General features: G+C 45.8%; 1 protein-coding gene across 8 annotated transcripts in view; it reads right to left on the bottom strand.

Moving 5' to 3' along the window:
- Window positions 1-560: 560 nt before the first annotated feature.
- Window positions 561-21089, bottom strand: part of KALRN (kalirin RhoGEF kinase) — a 1402249-nt gene continuing 1381720 nt past the window's right edge. For 7 of the 8 annotated variants that reach the window (XM_063934073.1, XM_063934072.1, XM_063934076.1 and 4 more), the window contains 4 exons: window positions 14939-15124; window positions 13686-13857; window positions 2768-3006; window positions 561-1504 (listed from right to left, as the gene is read on the bottom strand). In XM_063934073.1, coding sequence (XP_063790143.1) covers window positions 1253-1504; window positions 2768-3006; window positions 13686-13857; window positions 14939-15124 — 849 coding nt within the window. In that variant the 3' untranslated portion in view covers window positions 561-1252. The remainder of the gene's footprint in view (window positions 1505-2767; window positions 3007-13685; window positions 13858-14938; window positions 15125-21089) is intronic. The other variant, XM_063934074.1, reaches the window with a different exon arrangement.

Here is a 21089-nt window from a genome sequence, read left to right as displayed (position 1 = left end):
GATATTTTTACACATTGAGTATATTCAATAGACATGTTTCAGGGGCAGCAACATTCACTAATTATGTTAGTGAATGTTTAATATGTGTTTGTGAATCACTGCTGTTGTTACCTAGCTTTACATCACATTTATGCTATAAAGAATCCTACAGGGATCTGTCCAGCAGAGGAATAATTATAGATGAGCAGCTCACAAATTGCCTGACCAGATCATTTTAATTCAGGAAATTCATTGTACAAAACTAACAACATACTTGATGGTACCAGAATTAGTATTTCAGAAATGTACATTTCTAGCCAGATGTTTGAATAATTATTTATATTACAGCCAAACCAAATGTCTATAATGTCTGCAATAGATCATCCCCTGCATATCTAAAACTCTGTTCTTAAAACATAATAGCTAACATTTCTCATCTAGAGTCTATCACACACTCTGCAGCCTCAGCAATATTCACAACTCATCAGATTTCTCATGATTTCAGGTGTGTTTGTGAAAAGGAAAAAAGGAAAGAAAAAAAGGTTCAGAAACTGTGAATTCCTCATGAAAACATGCAGAGATCCTGGTGAAAATTTATTTTACATATTTAAAATAGTACATTTAAAATTATTAGTTACAATACAGGTACAATGATAAACATTGTGACTAGCATTATATTGCACAATCTGACGTCATCAATAGGACTGGGGTTTTTTTTCTGTCTTTTTCGCTTTTTTTAAATAGTGCAAAATACTTTATACAGGAATGTACTGAAAGGGGAGGAAGGGGGGCTTGCAAACAAAAATATTTTTACAAGTTTACCATGAACATATATATTAAAATAACAGAAAATTATGTTCAAATAAAAAGGAAAATATAATGACAGGCTGTACATAGAAATTGCCACAGACAACATAACAAATCTCCTCTTCGAGGAGTTGGGCTCAGTCCAGAGAGCAGATTTATCACCAATTTACAGAATTGTTACATGGCACAAAGTCCAGTCCAGTCTGTTCCACGTTCTATATGGTGAATCAATACAGAACTTTTCTTTACCATCTAGGTTTGAAAATCTGTACAATTATTAACAAAAAAAAGAAAAATGGAAAAAAAAAGAAAAAAAATCAGAAGAAAATTAAAATAACGAGTATCCGCATGGCTGCGGCCACGCCGCGACGCTCCACATTCAAAGCTTCTTCCAACAGCACTGTGAAAAAAATCAGCAGAAAATCCCCATAATCCATTTAATGTTCCCGGGCAGCCAATGTGGCACTTACTTGATGCTTCTGTCGTTATTTTCAGCAGGAGGTTTAGTAATTTGCCCCAAAATGGAGCCGGGAATCCAGCCTTCCGCTGCCGGAGAATGGTCGTTGGACGGTCTGTAGACCAGGAACATGTTTTGCTGATTGATTGCTAAAACTTGTACAATTTCCCCTTGGAAAACACAGATCTCGTTCTCCTTCAGTGCATAGTAGTCTTGGATAACAGCCATGGAAGTGGTCCCATTACACCCAGACAGTTCGTTCTACGAGGACAGGAAGAGACAAGTGTTTAATAATCTGAGATGTGCGGTATGACCTGTTCACTACAGAAAAGATCAGAACCTCAGACAACATCAATACAAACGTGTCCTCATACATCATTGATGCAGTGGCGTCAAACAGCCACACTGCCGAGCCAGGTGCAGTGAGAATCTTCTAGCACTGGGTGTCTATTTTGCAGAAAATATATCCCTTAATTGTAATGCAATGCGACTAGGAAGCAATAGGAGATTGTGCTGATGAATTTGATATTTGATATGCAACACTTGTATAGTATACCTGAGAATGAGTCTCTGAATCTGTATACAATTGCTACAATGCCACAACAACAGCTTTTTTCCAATACAAGTTTTGTTGTGCTCCATATACAGACTTACATGTCACACACAATCTACAAGTATCATATATCAAATTAATCAGCACAGTCTCCTTGTAGGTGTTAGGACTATCAGTAAAACTGAATCACTATTAATTTGAATTTCTGATGGCAAGATGCCACAGTGGGGCTGTTTGTGGTTATTGTGCCCAGCACCATCACACATACATAACATACTGTAGATAGCAAAAGTGTATTATGTAACTTCATGCTGGCAGAAAGTAAGATACTTGAACTAAGAAGCAGTTCTACATTACATCCCTCAGTTCCTGAGATTGGCCGTGAGCAGTATCTATTTATCTGTGTGGTAGTCCCCAGCAATGTAAATATACATACATACAGAACATCACATAGGTCTATGTGCTTCATTACATTATATGTAAATTGATGTTAGAGGAATATGATGAATTACAATATTTTTCTTATAGATTGATGACAGTTTTGTTGATTCATAAAAGCTGATTGGAATCGAGACTGAGTGGTGAAATAAATTACATTGTGTGCCACGCTGGCTGAAAAAAGACATATTGGGGTATCCAATTAGAGGTGAAACAACATTGGGTGCGAAAAACGGGCATTTTTCACACTTTTTTCCGATGTTTCACCAATATTTTTTTACAGGCTATCCAATTTGGTCATTAGTAAAAAAAATACATTATCTCCCGAAAACACACAAGTTCAGTAAAACCTGTGTGTTATCGGCAGAAACAGCCCTGAAAACGAGGCTATTTTCTGGGGATTTGGTTTAACAATATCCCAGACAAGCTGTGTCTCGCTAATTAGATATTCCCCGGCGGCACAATTAGCCACGGTAAATTACCACAGCTAATTGAATATCCTCCATAGATGATTTAACTGCCACATGGATTACCTGGCTCAAGTCGTACTTTTCTGACGGCTGGTACAGTTCATACCCTGGGCTGCCATTGGAGGTAGTTATTTTTTTTTGCGGTAAAGACTGGATCCGAGTGGGGAGGTTGACATATTTTTCAGAGCTGATAGGTGTTGTGGAGAGAGGTCTGTTGCTGGGAGTGGGTGCTCGGCTTATCTGGGGCTTGTTTATGGCTGCGTTACTTTCCTTCCGCTGATATTCTATTGGTGATTGCAAAGCTGGATATGGAACAGAGAAAAATGTTGTCAGCACAAAGGCATATGTTCACTCATAAATAACATGTTTAATAATGTTACTGTGATAGCCAGGCAAGTCATTGTATTCAAATGAAAATTAATTTTTGTTATGAGTAAATAACAGGGAAATTTTTTTTGAACTGGGCAATTCAGCCAATGGGCGATTCTTCGTGATGCACGGGACAACTACACAAATTCAAACGACATACTTCTTCAAAACAACAAGATTTTAGTGGGTCTTAAGTTATAGGATACGGCATTGCTACTAAGCAATTACGTTTTCATATAAGAACAATTTCTTAACAGTACAGTTTAAAAGGAAAACAGTTAAAAGCGTGTGTAGCACGGGACTTTATGTTCACTTTCTGGAAAATCACCCTAATTGGGACTGTAAAAGGAAACACAACTCAGTCCTGTAGCATAACTTTATTATGTTGTACTCACAGATTATGCATTCAGTATAATTATATATGAGGATATACAGCACCCACGAGTCAGACATTCTGTATTTAGTACAGTATGTAGAGGAGAAGAACAGGACTTACTGGGAGGAGGGGACAGGTGCAGCCAGAAAAAGGAGAGAAGCACAGAGTTAACAAGATACTGTAGGTGATAACACAAGAGGAGAAAAATACATTCAAATGCTAAATTCTCCACGCATGACATGGTTAAATCACAGTCACAGAGGTTCTGAATACAGAATGTAGTAGGAGTCGCTTTCTGGTGGACAACATGCAGCTCAAAGGGAAAAGCTGGGTACACACATTCCTGATCCTTGTCTGACCGGGCTTTAATTGCTCCTGATCAGCCGAGCAGTGCACTCAGAGTAACCTCCTCTGAGAGGCGGGCAAAGCAGCAAAGCCGGGATTGAAGGTGAGACTGTCACACGTGGCTCCTCTATGGGATCGGGAGGTCTGCTCTGCATCACATAAGATGCAACCTCCTGATCCCAACCATTGCAGGAGTGTTATAAGCCATTTATTGGCTAAAGTTCCTGCATTGGTACTGCATATACACCTATATAGTCATTGGCCATTCACCCGATATCGGGAGAAAGGGCCAACGATTGTATAGGTGTGTACCCAACTTAACTCTAAAGAGGCCTAAACATAATTTTACGGGCCTGATTCTAAATTGGGAGTGAAACAAAAAAGGGCAAGTAACTGTATACATGTACAAAACATGTTCCATTAGAAAAGGTTACAAATCAAAAAATTTTTTCCATAGAGCAAATACTGGCTGTTTTTGCTTGTAGGCTAGCGGTGGCCAATCCGCGGCTCTTTCATCCTCCGCATGCAGCTCGATCCGCTCCCGGCCACCGCTGCCCGACACAGCGCACTCACAGCAGGTCTCCAGTGGTGGCGTCTATCTAAAATTCGTCGCCGGCCCATGAGCCAATCAGAGCGCGCGGACCGGCAGCTAAGGCTCCTGATTGGCTGCCGGACCGCGAGCTCTGATTGGCTCACGGGCCTGCGACGAATTGAAGATAGACACCTCCGCCGGAGACTGAGGGGTAGGAGAGGCGCACACTGCGCTCTCCTTCCCCTCACAGCAGCAGCACTTCTTTTTTTTTGGGGGGGGGGGGGGGGGGGGGGAGTGAGGCACTGTGGGGGCATGTGTATCAGCACTGGGGGCATATCTGGCACTGCTGTAGGCATTATCGGGGCATGTGTATCAGCACTGGGGGCATATCTGGCACGTGGGGACATGTGTATCTGCACTGGGGCATATCTGGCACTGTGTGGGGACATGTGTATCTGCCACTGTGTGAGGCACTGTGGGGGCATGTGTATCTGCACTGGGGGCATATCTGGCACTGTGGGGGCATGTGTATCTGCACTGGGGACATATCTGGCACTGTGGGGGCATGTGTATCTGCACTGGGGCATATCTGGCACTGTGTGGGGACATGTATATCTGCCACTGTGTGAGGCACTGTGGGGGCATGTGTATCTGCACTGGGGGCATATCTGGCACTGTGGGGGTATGTATATCTGCACTGGGGCATATCTGGCACTGTGTGGGCATATCTGGCACTGTGTGGGCATGTGTATCTGCACTGGGGGCATATCTGGCACTGTGGGGGCATGTGTATCTGCACTGGGGGCATAGCTGGCACTGTGGGGGCATGTGTATCTGCACTGGGGGCATAGCTGGCACTGTGGGGGCATGTGTATCTGCACTGGGGCATATCTGGCTCTGTGTGGGCATATCTGGCACTGTGGGGGCATATGTATCTGCACTGGGGGCATATCTGGCACTGTGGGGACATGTGTATCTGCACCGGGGGCATATCTGACACTGTGGGGGCATGTGTATCTGCACTGGGGCATATCTGGCACTGTGGGGACATGTGTATCTGGCACTGTGGGGCATATATGTATCTGGCACTGTGGGGACATATGTGTATTTGACACTGTGGGGGCATACATGTATTTGGCACTGTGGGGGCATACATGTATTTGGCACTGTGGGGGCATACGTGTATTTGGCACTGTGGGGGCATATATGTATTTGGCATTGTGGGGCATATATTTATCTTGCACTGTGGGGACATGTGTATCTGGTACTGGGGGCATATATTTATCTGGCTCTGTGGGGGCATGTGTATCTGGCACTGGGGCATATATGTATCTGGCACTGTGGGGGCATGTGTATCTGGCACTGGGGGCATATATTTATCGTACACTGTGGTGGCACCCTTTTTTTATTTTTTGGCATTTTTATATGTATGTGGCACTGTACAACATGACTAAACGGGGTTATGATACAAGGTCACACTGCTACAAACGTCATACCGAAAGGTGTGTGCACAAAAATGGGGCGTGGCTTTGTGTCAACTAGGCCACACCCCCATTTTTGCGCGCGCACGCGCATGATAGTGGCTCTTGCCCTTGCCTATGGATCTTTTCTGGCTCTTTGCCTCTGACTGGTTGGCCACCCCTGATGTAGGCCATAAATGTTATTTTTGCACTGCAATATAGATCTGAGTTTAGACATGCCCCTCCTCAAATCTAAATCTCCCTGCACACTTTATATGGCTACGCCAAGTTGCAAAGTTACTTTCTAGTTCTTCCTTTACTCACACCTCGGAATCAGGCACTACGGGCACTATTATTAGTAAACCAAAAAAGCAAGCATCTGGGCAAAACCATGCTGCACTGCAGATGGGGCAGATGTAACATGTGCAGAGAGATTTAGGGGTATATTTAATTATGTATGGATTTTTCGGCTAGCCGAAAAATCTGGATATAGCTATTCAATCCCGGACGTTTTCAGCCACTTTTCCTACAACAAGCCGAATCTGCATCTGCGGAAAATAGTCAAAAACAGCAAAATTTTCAACAAAAACACGTGGATCGGCGAGTAATTCGTCAATCAACGTGTTTTGCCGACAGTGCCGGATTTTTCGACAGTCGGAAAATCATCACTTTAATTGAATAGGTCGAATATACATTCAACCTAAAAACGGGCGAAAAGTGCAATTTTTCTGACTGTCAGAAAATAACCCCCCTAGAAAATGATCTCTCTTATTTTTCAATGTATAGATTGGCACTAGCTCCCTATCTCTGTGATGCACTGTAATGTGGTATTGTCATAGATATTAATGATTTACCTAGTCTATGCAATTGTGATTTTAATTGATACAAATAGTGGTAACCCCTAGGCACGTATTAAGAGAGGAGAGGGCCTGTGTGCAGTTTCCGTCTGGGCCCCCTCCTCTCTAACCAACAGCGTAGAGACTGTGGGGACCTTAATCCAACATTGTGTCATATGGTTATCCCAATTTATACTAAAGTCCATCTTAAAGTCAACCCCATTTATTCTATAGTTTAGTGGTTCTCAAACTGTGCGCTGCGGCACCCTGGAGTTGGTGGTCCAGGACCAATTCAAATTATTTACATTCAATGTAACAGACAAAATCAGTGCTGGTGGCTGCGGATTATAAAATATGTGGGCCTACAGAAGCAAATCATGCCTGTCACTACATAACTGACCCTAAGGGTGTGTACACATGGTGAGATTCGGGCTATGCCCGATTCTCACTATGCGACAGGGGCCGGGTCGGCACATAGTATCGCAAGCACATAATGAGTGTGCTTGCGATACTGGCTCTGTGCGATTTTGGCTAAGTGTCAATTTTGACTCTCTCTTCTATAGAGATAGTCAAAATTGATTTGCCTGCACAGTCTATCTAATCTATCGATGCCGAACGCGCGGGACCGCGCATCGGCATCGAATCGGGATTGCAAGGTGACTGCCACCTTGCGATCTGCACTAACTTTTCTTCCGATTCTGACTATATAGTCAGAATCGGAAGAAAAAATCTCATCGTGTGTACACACCCTAAGGGTGTGTACACACGGTGAGATCCTTGCTATGCCCGATTTTCACTTGCGATTTCCCTTGAACTCCCTGGAGCCCAGATAACACAGATTTTGACTAACTTTTCTTGAGATATGGACTATGTGTGCTTACGATTTTGGCTTATGTGAGATTTTGGCTTATGTGAGATGTCATTGACATGTGAGATGAACTAGATAGTACACCGATCTAGCAAGGATTGACTTGCCTGCACAGTCTATCTTTTCTTGCGATGCCGACCTGTCGGGACCGCGCATCGGGATCGAATCGGGATCGCAAGGTGACTTTCACCTTGCGATCTGAACTAACTTTTCTTGCGATTTTGACTATATAGTCAAAATCGAAAGAAAATATCTCACCGTGTGTAGACACCCTAAGGATGACATATAAACACAATTTACTTAATTTAATATTTTTCGGACTTTATCATTAGGAAATGTTTGGCCTAGGGGTGCCGTGAAATAAGGAGATTTATGGTAGACTTACCATGGTTAAATCTCTTTCTGCGAGGTACATTGGGTTCCACAGGGAATGCATTGGAGTGTAGAGATGGATCTTGATCCAGAGGTACCAACAGGCTAAAGCTGAAGACTGTCCCAGAATGCATTGCGGGGCCTCCCCTATAACCCCGCCTCCAGACACTGTGAGCTCAGTTTTGTTAACTAATCCAATGCAGAAGCAGGTAAAAGAGAAGGCAGATGTTAGTCACATAGAACCATGTTTTCACAACAGGAGAAGGGACTAGCGGCTAATGCCATACAAACCCAAAGAAGCTAAGTGTGTCAGGGTGGGCGCCCTGTGGAACCCAGTGTACCTCGCAGAAAGAGATTTAACCATGGTAAGTTTACCATAAATATCCTTTTCTGCAGCGGGGTACACTGTGTTCCACAGGGAATACATCGGGTATGTCTTAAAGCAGTTCCTCAAGGGAGGGGACGCACCTTAGCGGGTATGAGAACCCAGTGTCCAAAGGAAGTATCCTGGGAGGCGGAAGTATCAAAGGCAAAGAACCTAATAAACGTGTTCACTGAGGACCACGTAGCCGCCTTGCACAATTGTTCTGCAGACGCGCCACGACAGGCCGCCCAAGAGGGTCCAACAGACCGAGTAGAATGGGCTTTAATAGCAGCCTGCGTATAAGCTTGTGCAATCACCATTCTAATCCATCTGGCCAAGGTTTGCTTATTTGCAGGCCAGCCACGTTTGTGGAAACCAAACAGTACAAAGTGGGTATCTGACCTCCTGATAGAGGCAGTCCTCTCCACATTTATACGGAGAGCCCGTACCACATCCAAAGACCGTTCTTTGGAGGACAATTCGGAAGAGATGAAGGCTGGAACCGCAATCTCTTGATTAAGGTGAAAAGATGACACCACCTTAGGTAAATAACTAGGGCGAGTTCTAAGAACTGCTCGGTCACGATGAAATATCAAAAAGGGTGGATGACAGGACAAAGCGCCGAAGTCTGACACCCGTCTAGCAGAGGCAATAGCCAGCAGAAACAGGACCTTGGCTGTGAGCCATTTAAGGTCCACTGACTCAAGAGATTCAAATGTAGACTCTTGCAGGGCATTCAGGACAACAGACAAATCCCATGGAGCGACGGGAGGAATATAGGGAGGCTGAATCCACAGTACGCCCTGAGTGAATGTATGAATGTCAGGTATAGGCGCAATTTTTCTCTGAAACCACACTGACAAGGCAGATATGTGATCCTTGAGGGAGGCCAGACGAAGTCCTAAATCCAGGCCTTGTTGCAAAAAAGTCAGAAGTCTGGAAGTACTGAATTTGTAAGCATTGTAATTCTTAGCAGGACACCAGGTGAAGTGAGAATTCTAGACCCTATAATAAATCCGTGCAGATGCCGGTTTGTGGGCCTTAAGCATAGTTTGGATGACCGCCTTGGAGAATCCTTTGGCCCTCAGGAGTAAAGCTTCAAGAGCCACGCTGTCAAAGCCAGTCTGGCCAGGTCTGGATAGACACAAGGGCCCTGAACAAGGAGGTCTGGGCGTTGAGGAAGTAGAAGAGGACGCTTTATCAATAGACCCTGCAGGTCTGAGAACCAATGCCGTCTGGGCCATGCCGGAGCGACTAGAAGTAGTAATCCTCCTTCTTCTTTGAACTTCCGTAGTACCCTGGGCAGGAGTGACACTGGAGGGAACACGTAGGGCAGCCGAAAGTTCCATGGAATTGCCATAGCATCCACGAACGCTGCTTGAGGATCCCTGGTTCTTGATCCGAAGACCGGAACTTTGTGATATTGTTGAGATGCCATCAGGTCTACATCTGGTAGGCCCCACTTGTTCACTAGGAGTTGAAAGACTTCCTGATGAAGACTCCACTCTCCGGCGCGCACGTCCTGACGACCGAGGAAATCACCTTCCCAGTTGAGGACTCTCAGAATAAACACTGCCGATATTGCCGGCAGAAGGCGTTCCGCCCAATGAAGGATTGTTTACACTTCCATCATTGCCATGTGACTTCGAGTGCCACCTTGATGGTTTATGTATGCCACCGTGATGGTGTTGTCTGACCGTACTTGAACAGGCCTGTTCCGTATCAGAGGCAGGGTGAGAGACAAAGTATTGAACACTGCCCGCAATTCCAGAATGTTTATCGGGAGGAGTGATTCCTCCATGGTCCACCGACCCTGGAAAGAGTTTTGCTCCAACACCGCACCCCCAACTCTTCAGACTGGCGTCCGTAGTCAGTAGGACCAAGTTGGGGACCCAGAAGGGACGGCCCAAGCTCAACTACTGGTCCTGTAGCAAGTAGGTCAGCGACAGGCGAACCTCCGGAGTCAAGGAGATCATGTGAGACCTGATCCGATGAGGCAGGCCATCCCACTTGGAAGGATTAACCTCTGCAGAGGGCGGGAATGGAATTGAGCGTACTCTACCATGACGAAAGCTGACACCATGAGGCCTAGTACTTGCACACCGAGTGTACCGACACTCTTGGGCGAGAGAGGAAGTATCTAATCCTGTCTTGAAGTTTCAGGACCTTCTCTGGAGACAGAAACCGCCGTTGACTGTGTATGTCCGGTAGTGCCCCCAGGTGCACCATGTTCCGAGCAGGGACCAGCGAGGACTTCTTCCAGTTGATGAGCCACCTGTGGGCTTGTAGGAAGTTTACAGTCAGTTGTAGATGACTGAGGAGGACATCATGGGAGTTTGCCAGAATCAGCAAACCGTCCAGATACAGCAGGAACCTGACTCCCTGGCGATGGAGATGAGCCGTCAACACGCCCATAACCTTGGAGAAGATCGGAGGGGCCGTGGCCAGTCCAAACAGCAGAGCCTGGAATTGATAGTGAAGGTTGCCAATAGCAAACTGCAGACATTGCTGATGCGATATGGCAATAGGCAGGTAAGCATCTTGTATAGCCAGGGATACCATATAGTCTCCGGGTCCATGGCCAGTACAATTGAGCGCAGTGTTTCCATACAGAACTTGGACACTCTCGCAAACTTGTTCAGTGATTTGAGGTTGAGAATAAGCCGGAAAGACCCATCAAGTTTCGGGACTAGAAACAGGGTCGAGTAGTATCCTCTGCCTCTCTGGGACAGCGGCACTGGCACTACCACTCCTGTATCCAGGAGGGAACGCACAACCATCAGTAGATCCTTTAACGGATCCAAATAGATAACCGATGTGCAGAACTGGCAAGGGGGATGTCTCTGGGAAGAGACTGCGTACCCGTGAGAGACAACTTCTCACACCCATGCGTCTGAAGTCATCATTAACCAGACCTGGATGAATCGTAGAAGTCGGCCCCCCACCCTGGGATCCCCCAGGGGGAGGCCTGTCCCGTCATGCAGCAGGCTCGTCATGAGAAGCAGGCTGACGAGCAGCCCAGGAACGTTAGGCCTTGGGCTTAGTGGTTGTTGGGAGCACGAGACAATCCCGGGTATGCCTGACCTTCGCTTTCCCTTAAGGCCAAAAGCAGGGAAAAGTGGTACCTTGTGCAGAATGAGTAGCATTTGGGAGACAGGCAGTCATAGTAGCCGCCGATTCAGACCCAATTTTTAATTAGATCTTCCCCAAATAAGTTGTCCCCAGTAAAATGGGAATACAGTACCTCCAAGAACTTTTGGAGTCCAGGTCCACCATCCACGACCTCAACCACAGAATACGGCGAGCCAGGACAGACGTATTCGACGCCTTGGCAGGCAACACACCCGCCTCAGGGGACGCCTTCTGGTGAAGAAAAAGTTGGCGGTGGTATTGTGAGACAGGGAATGTCTGGCATTGTCAGATATATCCTCGGGCAGCTCTTCCTCTAATGCCTGATCCAGTCATCAATCTATATTGCAGCCCCAAGAGGACGCAATCATGGTCTATGTACAACACCCGTAAGGAAGTAATAGACTTCAGGCATCCCTCCACAAGCTTACCTGTCGGTTGGACGACACCCGATGGGCGACACATGAGTTCACTAGCAGTGAATTACATACTTGTTATATAACTCTGCAGGGGGAGGATATCGAGCTAATGCCCGTTGTAGACAGGGGGAATGTCTTCCCTGGATTAGACCAGGAGTCATGTCTGATGTACAGTTAATGGTCAGATTGTGGTAACAGAGTTTTAATTACCCTCTGACGTGTGAACATATCTGTTTGCTTAACCTTGTCAGGAACACCTACTATAGGGACTGACAGGACAGCATGATCCCCCTCTCTTCAGATAAAATATCAGAGAGATTATTGGATAGGGAGGAGGAAGCAGCCCGCTCAGATGACACAGAGATACGAGAGTGACCTGGAATAGGGTTTTGCCTGACCAAAGAATGAGTCATACGCTACAATCCGTGAGGCAAAATTTTCCCGCCCAAAGCAGAGTAACCATGGGGAAATCAGAAACTATAATGTTACAGGTGGTCCCATAGGGGGCATAAAGCGTTCAACTAGAGAACCCAGTAGGTTTGGGAACGCAGCTCAGGTTGGCTCCTGATTGATTACAGGAGCTGCGGACTAACTGAGAGATGTATGAGACATAGCACACAGACCATCACAGAAAACTTCCCCCTCAGGTAAATCCGTTGCGCGTGCTATGCAGGATGCAGGAGCATCCTCAGATTTACTGCCCTACATGTTAAATATTATATACAAATGCAACAGAGAGCGGTTTAGTACGATGAAGCCAGACAGAGTACAATACCTGCGAATAAATATGTTAGCATGTGACTGAGTACCCAGAACACAACACCTGCGAATAAATCCGGTATTATGTGACTGAGTACACAGTAGAATACACGTAATAGGTAAATACTGTGACGCACTATATATGGACCCAGACGCACCTAGTCCCTAGGGTACAGTATACAGTGATAGATCTGGAATACACCGCAGTGAAATCACATAGTAGATACAGGAACACATAGTCACGTTTGCAATGCAGATAATTATTTTCATGACAATACAATTGCATTGGATTATTATATGAACACATATAAATAAATATATATTTATATATACATACATATACATAACAATGCATGGTCAGAGAGTGGATGTATATATCAGAATACTCGTACAATATATTCTGGCACAGGTACACTTGTTCTTAACTAACGCTGTCTTATTATCAACATGTAGAATACTTAAGTGTTTGTAAAACCACGGCGCTGATGTACCGGCGGGTTTACAAAGGAGACCTTGCCCTGCAGTCCCAGAGACCAGTCGCATCTATTTTAGAAAATGGCACCCAGCGTCTGCGGTGGTGTGCCTAGGAACTGGAGTGCCTCCGCCGCAAGTACCCGGGAACAGAGCCAGCGGGAGTATGCGACGCCGCTGGGGAGGTGATGGAGCACAGTATGTCACACTGACATATGAAGTGCTGCCACCCTTGAAGTCTTCTAAAAAGCTTTTTCAGGGCTGCCTAGCGCAGCCCCCCTGTTAGGTGACCTACTTCATGCAGGCACCAACTCTAAAACTGAGCTCACAGTGCCTGGAGGCAGGGTTATAGAGGAGGCCCCACAATGCATTCTGGGACAGTCTAAACGTTTAGCCTGTTGGTGCCTCTGGATCAAGATCCATCTCTACACCCCAATGTATTCCCTGTGGAACACAGTGTACCTCGCTGAAGCAAAATTTTGATACTCTAGGGAGCAATGACGCAAAAAAAGTTTGGGAATCACCTCGTATAGCCCATCATATGGTCAGCTCCATTTTTCCTATATACCATTATATGACCACTCCTATTTATGCCATTGTCCTATGTATAGTCATATGGTAATCTCTGTGACCATTACCCCATCACTTCTCCATTCCTCTGTCTTCTATCAGCTCACTTACCATTGAGGAAGTCTCTCTGGGTCTCTAAAACTTGACTGATGTTCTGCACCCAGGCATGTTTGATTTCAGAATTGGCAGCCTGGAGAATGACCCTTTCTGAGGTGTCTCTGCTCATCAGAGCAAACTTGCAGGGATCATTGTCAATTATTTCTTCCAAGACCAGGTAATTCATCTGCCAGATAAGGATGGAAAATTAACACTGCAACACCCACACTAAATTAGGTTTCTGTAAGCTAGATAATAGTACTGCAAGAAAATCATTCTACCAACAGATCCAAAGGAAAGATCCATATTTTAACCCAATGGTAAGGGCTATCTGCTAATAATCACTTAGTATACGCTGGTGTTCTTGTGCACTATATAATTTGAAAGTATGAATACACCAAATGGTAGGGCTTACCGATCCCTGTATCCTAAAAGCCTGTTTGTCGACACACGCATTCATAGCTAACAGTGGAGACAAGATTATGCTCATTGTAGTTTTGTCTATTGTCTGAAGATCAAACAACATTCACTACATATGCTAATGTATACTTAATGCCTATTCAGTAAAATGATCAATGCTGCAAAACCTTTGGTGCAACCATATAGGCACATATTGCACCCTAGTGTAATTCATCACAAGGGCCTGAATACAGCCTGCTGGTTTGAATCCTAAGAAAAGAACTGCCCACACAGCCATCACCCAGAAAAAAGGAGCATTCTCCTTCCATTGCCCAAGGAAAAGGACTGCTCAGCACTCCAATGCACAAGGAAAAAGAGTGCTCACATGTCCATCGTCCAAGGGAAAGGAGCGTACATACATACATACATACATGGCCCAAGGAAAGAGTGCGTCCATCCATCATCTGAAGGAAAGGAGTGCTGACCCAAGGGAATGTACTTGCCAAGGAGTGCCTGTCATGTCCATTGCCAGAGCGAAAAAAGACCTCACTGGAGGATTACTAGCCCAATCTATCTCTTGTGGGAAAGGAGCACTCACTAGTACAATGCACTAAGAAAATAAGTGTACACCAATCCATCAATCAAGGGAAAGGAACGCTCACCCATCCAATCACTCAAGGCAATGAGTGCTTGCCCGTCCATCGCTTGAAATAAAGGAGCACTCGTCTGCCCATTGCTTGAAACAAAAGAAATGCTCACCCATAACCCTAAGAAAATTATTGCCTGCTCAACACTTTAGAAAATGATATCTTCCATCTCCCTAGGGAAGGGTCACTCACCTACACTCTGTGGTTTAGAGTAGGTCTCACCTTGATACCTCTTTTAAACATGTATCCTGGGGTTGAGGAACCTTTTCGGAGAAGTTCACTTAAAATGACAATCTGTTCAAACAGGAAAACACGCCTTTCTTTAGGTCGAGACTGGAGACCTGATTCCTGCTCAATAACATAGAATGTGTCCTGTTGGAGCAGTTTTCCCTGGGCTGTCAGCTTTCCCTGTGGAAGTCCATACAGTACTGTTATTAAGAATTTGAAAAATATATATACGCATCTATGCAACAATTTGTGTTGCACTGACAAATTTTAAGACAATTCGCAAAAAAATTGTGATTAAATTGCTTGAATAATAAAAACACAAAACAGCAGACTCTGTGAATCTATTTTTCGCTTTTTTTTGTGATTGCTGATCACTTAATGACATATATTATTATAGTTTTAATTTCTAAAAAAATTTCCTGCAGAGTATTTCTCATTTCCTTAAAGGATGCATGATGACCATAGGACAGTATTGTATCCTAAGATGTTTGTAAATGTGGGGTCTGGTTCATCTGCAATCACTTTTCTGTTTGCCATGGTAGTCGACTAACTTTGTTATACTAATGGGAGAATACTCCTATGTATACTAAAAATCACAGCATCTGTTTATGGAAACCTAACTTGCTCACTGTTTCTCAGCTGGGTACACATGATCCATTATTATTATTATTATCCTTTATTTATATGGCGCCACAAGGGTTCCACAGCACCCAATTACAGAGTACATAAACAAATAATCAAACAGGAAAACAGCAACTTACAGTTGACGACAATATAGGACAAGTACAGGGTAAATAAACATAGCTACATCAGCAGATGACACTGGAATAAGTATCAGGTGGCAGAAGACTGCTGGATTTGGTGCAGTTGAATATTATTAAAGTAAGAAAAGGGTAAGCACATGAGGGAAGAGGGCCCTGCTCGTGAGAGCTTACATTCTAAAGGGGAGGGGTAGACAGACAGGGGTGGGACAGATGGGGTACATAGAGAGCGTGGAACAGAGGTTTAGGATGAGATTTGGCTGGGTTTGGTGAAGAAGTGGGTCTTGAGAGCCCGTTTGAAGTTTTGTAGAGAGGTGGAGAGTCTGAGGGGGAGAGGTAGGGAATTCCAGAGAAGTGGTGCAGCACGTGAAAAATCTTGGAGGTAGGAGTGGGAGGAAGTAATCCGTAGGCAGGAGAGTCGGCGAGCATTAGCAGAGCGAAGAGGACGGGTGGGAGTGTAAAGCGAGATAAGATCAGAGATGTAGATGGGAGAGGAGTGGGTGAGGGCTTTGTAAGCAAGTGTGAGAAGCTTGAAATGGATTCTGAAAGGGAAGGGGAGCCAGTGAAGGTTTAGTAAGAGAGGAGAGGTGGACGTAGTGCGTTTGGTGAGGAAAATGAGCCGGGCAGCAGCATTGAGGATAGATTGGAGTGGAGAGAGGTATTTGTCAGGAATGCCAGTCAGGAGGAGATTACAGTAGTCCAGTCTGGAGATGACCAGTGAGTGGATAAGAGTCTTAGTAGCATCCTGGGTCAGAAAGGGTCTGATCCTGGAAATATTTTTTAGATGAAAACGGCAGGTTTGTGAGAGGTGCTGAATGTGTGGTTTGAAGGAGAGGGAGAAGTCAAGGATTACTCCAAGACAGCGCACTTGGGGGGTAGAGGAGATAGTAGTGCCATCAATAGATAATGAGATTGTAGGAGGTGAGGTTATGCGGGAGGGAGGGAAGATGATCAGCTCGGTCTTAGACATGTTAAGTTTAAGAAAGCGCTGGGACATCCAGGAAGAGATAGCAGAGAGACAGTTGGAGATACGAGTGAGGAGAGTAGGGGAGAGGTCTGGAGAGGAAAGATAGATTTGAGTGTCATCAGCATAGAGATGATATTGGAAACCAAAAGAACTAATGAGCTTACCTAGTGAGGATGTATAGAGAGAGAAGTGAAGAGGACCAAGGACAGAACCTTGGGGTACCCCTACAGTTAGTGGAAGTGAGGGGGAGGTGGAGTCATGAGAGGAGACAGAGAATGAACGGTCAGAAAGGTAGGACGACAACCAAGAGAGGGCAGTGTCACGCAGACCAATGGAGTGAAAAATTTGCAGTAGGAGAGGATGGTCCACAGTGTCAAAAGCAGCAGAGAGATCAAGTAGAATAAGTAGAGAGTAGTGTCCCTTAGATCTAGCAGCATGGAGGTCATTGCATACTTTTGTAAGGGCAGTTTCAGTGGAGTGGAGAGGACTGAAGCCAGACTGGAATGGGTCAAGCAGTGAGTGTGAAGAAAGAAAGGAAGTAAGGCGGTTGTAGACAATACGCTCAAGGAGTTTGGAGGCAAAAGGGAGGAGAGAGATGGGTCGGTAGTTGGAGAGAGTGTTTGGATCAAGGGTAGGTTTTTTAAGAATAGGAGAGATGAGTGCGTGCTTGAAGGCAGAGGGGACAGTGCCTGATGAGAGGGAGAGATTGAAAAGGTGGGAAAGATGGGAACAAGCAGAAGAAGAGCAGAGGAGGCGGGAGGGGATAGGGTCAAGTGGGGAGGTGGTGAGGGGACAGGAACGAATGATGGCCATGACTTCCTCTCCAGATGCATGGGAGAAAGATGACAGAGTTGGTGCGAGGGATGGGGAGGGTTGGTAAGGGATGGGAAAAGGCTGGTTACTGATGGTCTGGTGTGATGTGATGTCCTGACGTATGGAGTCAATTTTGGATGTGAAGTAAGTGGCAAAGTCAAGAGCAGAGAGTGAGGAAGGGAGACGAGGTGGAGGTGGGCAGAGGAGTGAGTTGAGAGTGGCAAAGAGGCGCCGGGGGTTTGAAGACTGGGAGGAGATGAGGTTCTTGAAGTATGACTGTTTAGCAAGAGAAAGGGCAGCACTGAAGGATGAGAGCATAAGTTTGAAATGGAGGAAGTCTGCCTTAGAGCGTGATTTCCTCCAGTGTCGCTCAGCAGTACGTGAGCATTTTTGCAGATATCTGGTGCATTTGGTGTGCCAGGGTTGAGGTGTTAATTTGCGAGGGTGAATTGTGGTTGGTGGAGCAACAGAGTCAAGAGCAGAAGGGAAGCATTGTATGTGGAAGTGGCTTGTTCAGGGCATGAGAGAGAGAGAATAGGAGAGAGAAGTGAGTCAAACAGGGAGGAAAGGAATGTGGTGTCAATAGCTTCAATGTTACGCTTAGTGATGGTAGCCTTAGGAGGTAGAGATGGGGAAGTCGAGAGAGATAGGTTAAAGGAGAGCAGGTGGTGGTCAGAGAGGGGAAATGGGGAGTTGGAAAAATCAGAAATATCACAGCGGTGAGTGAAGACCAGATCCAGTGAGCTCCCATTCACATGGGAGGGTGAGGAGGTCCACTGGTAGAGACAAAGTGAAGAGGTGAGGTTAAGGAGTTTAGAGGCAGGGGATTGTGTGGGGATGTCAATAGGGATGTTGAAATCGCCTAGGATAATGGTGGGAATGTCAGAAGAGAGGAAGTCAGGAAGCAAAGTTGTCGATGAATTTGGAAGCAGTGCCAGGGGGGCGGTAAATGACAGCTACTCTAAGATGGACTGGTTGGAAGAGGCGTATGGTGTGGACCTCAAATGTAGAGAATATAAGGGATGGTTCTGGTGGTATGAGTTGGTAGGAGTAACTAGAAGGTAAAAGGACCCCAACACCACCCTCATGGCGACCCCAAGGTCGGGGGGAGTGTGTGAATGTGAGGCCCCCAGCAGAGAGAGCAGCAGCAGAAGTAGTGTCAGAGGGCGTAATCCAAGTTTCAGTAATGGCTAGTAGGTGTAGGGAGTTGGAAATGAAAAGGTCATGAGTGGGGACCAGTTTGTTACAAACAGATCTGGCATTCCAGAGGGCACAGTATAGGGGGTATGAGTTTGTGGGAGAGATGTGAATGAGAAAGAGGTGTCCAACTTTGGTCTGCATGCTATGATCGGGCAAAAGGAAGTTGGCATACACGTCATGACACGCCAACAAGTTGGAACATTTCTGTGGGCTCACATTGTCACCGCCCAGTTACGGTCCAGAAATACCAATCTTACGGATCGTGTGTTCCGTCGAAAGCTCCAGTGTATGAGAATCACCAAATTCTTTCTGTGGCGCATTCGCAGTATGCTTAAATCTGCAAGATCTGTCCGCATTTCCACTTGTGCCAGACTCAGAATCAAGCCTTTATATGTATGTATTATATATAAAGATCTTTTATAAGATGTAGCAATTTCAATTGTATGTACATCAACTTTCTTACTTCCAGCTCTGAAGTACTGTTAACATACCATGGTTTCTGGATTCACCTGTGCACAATTAACAAACCAGGCAAGAAGAATGAACAAAGATTAAGGAAATGCTGAAAACATGACTTGCTGGGGGTACACACAAGAATAGTAGTTCAGAAACTTGGTATGCTACGCCATACATGTCACGTCTAGCAGAGTTTGAGGATCCGGCAGCTGAGATTTGCCCGAGGAGGTAGCAGGCTGTGAATGAACCAGATGAGGGGGCTGGATATAGTTCCTTCGCATGGGACACGGAGCAATGAAGAACGTAGGCGGGGTTTGAGAGTCAATGGAAAGTATTTATTATGTACAGGGCTGAGGTAGAGAACCGAGGCTGGAGCACGATGGTTAAGACGTGGCTGGAGGCAAAGAACTGTGGACTGTGATTTGAAAGACGAGACTGTAGATGATGAACTGTGGAACTGTGGATGATGGTTGAAGACGTGGCTGGAGATAAGGACTGTAGACTGTGGTTTGGAAAACGAGGCTGAAGATAATAATCTGCAAGCGTGGTTGGTGGTACAAAGGCGTGGCTGGTGAAGGAGATCTGTGGAGCGTGGCTTGAAAGACGAGGCAGAAGACCCGGGGCCGACTGTGCCCAAAGAGTCTTACTGGAGCGGGTTTTCCAGGGGCGCTTCCACAGGCAGTAGCAGGGTAGGAACGGCAGGGCTGCAGCAGCAACAGAGAACCGACCAAGCAGGATCAGGAGGAACCAGAATACAGAAGGAATCCTGGGAGCACAGGCTAAAGCACCTACAACAGGGTTGTAACTTGAAGCACTGGCATCCCTGTCCTAAACCAGCCCACTTTTATAGGGAGAGCTTCCCCTGGATTGGCTTGAAGAGACAGGAAACAGGAACTATGCTCAAAACTTGGTCTCCAACATGGCGGTGCCCAGTAATGCAGACCTTTTTGCAAAGCCACATTGCTCACTGCCCCTGGTCTCCTAGCAATGGCTCAGCAAGAGCGACCCACTGTAGCGGCGTCCCGCCGCCACGAGCGGACCCCCTCACCACCACTACTGCTGCCCACGGATCTGGCGCAGCAGCCCACCTCCACCGCTGCCCGCACATCGCCAAGGAAGCCAGCCCCGCGGCCCCAGCGTACCGGTAAGACTCCGGATGCTGACAGAACCCCCCCCCTTTGCGGGTGGACTCCGGACACCTACTGTATGTGGTTTAGTTGGAAACTTGGCATGAAATGTCCGAAGAAGTCTTGGAGCATGGACATCCTCTGCATCTACCCAAGATCTCTCCTCTGGCCCATACCCCTTCCAATCGACAAGGTACTGGATGCGACCATAACGTCTGCGAGAATCAAGGATCTTGTGAATCTCAAATTTGTCTCCATGTGCTGATTGGATCTTGGGTGATTTAGGCAGAGCGGCTCTGAACCGATTAAGTACCAATGGTTTTAAGAGAGAAATATGAAATGCATTAGGAATTCTTAACTGCGGAGGTAATTTCACTTTGTAAGCCACAGGATTCAACACTTTTTCGATTGGGTAAGGCCCAATAAATCTGGGAGCAAACTTTTTTGTAGGGACCTTTAATCTTAGGTTACGTGTGGAAACCCAAACACGATCTCCTACCTTAAGGCTTGGTACAGCTTTTCGTTTCAGATCTGCATAGGTCTTATATCTCTTGGAAGTCTTGAGCAAAGTCTTGTAAACTTGTTTCCAGGCTTCAGTAAGATGTCGAAGTGTTGACTCTGCGGCAGGAACCTCGAGCGTAGGCAGAAGTTGGAAGTCAGGAACTCTTGGATGGTAACCATAATTAATGAAGAATGGAGAAGATTTTGTGGCAGAGTGATAAAGATTGTTATGGGCAAATTCTGCGAATGGGAGGAAGTCCAGCCAGTTGTCCTGTGAGGAGGACATGAATAAACGCAGAAAAGTCTCCAGATCCTGGTTC

The sequence above is a fragment of the Pseudophryne corroboree genome, chromosome 7 (genome assembly GCF_028390025.1).
Source record: "Pseudophryne corroboree isolate aPseCor3 chromosome 7, aPseCor3.hap2, whole genome shotgun sequence".
Lineage (NCBI taxonomy): Eukaryota > Metazoa > Chordata > Amphibia > Anura > Myobatrachidae > Pseudophryne > Pseudophryne corroboree.
Note: the sequence above shows the minus strand (reverse complement) of the source record. Positions and strands in the feature narration are given on the sequence as shown.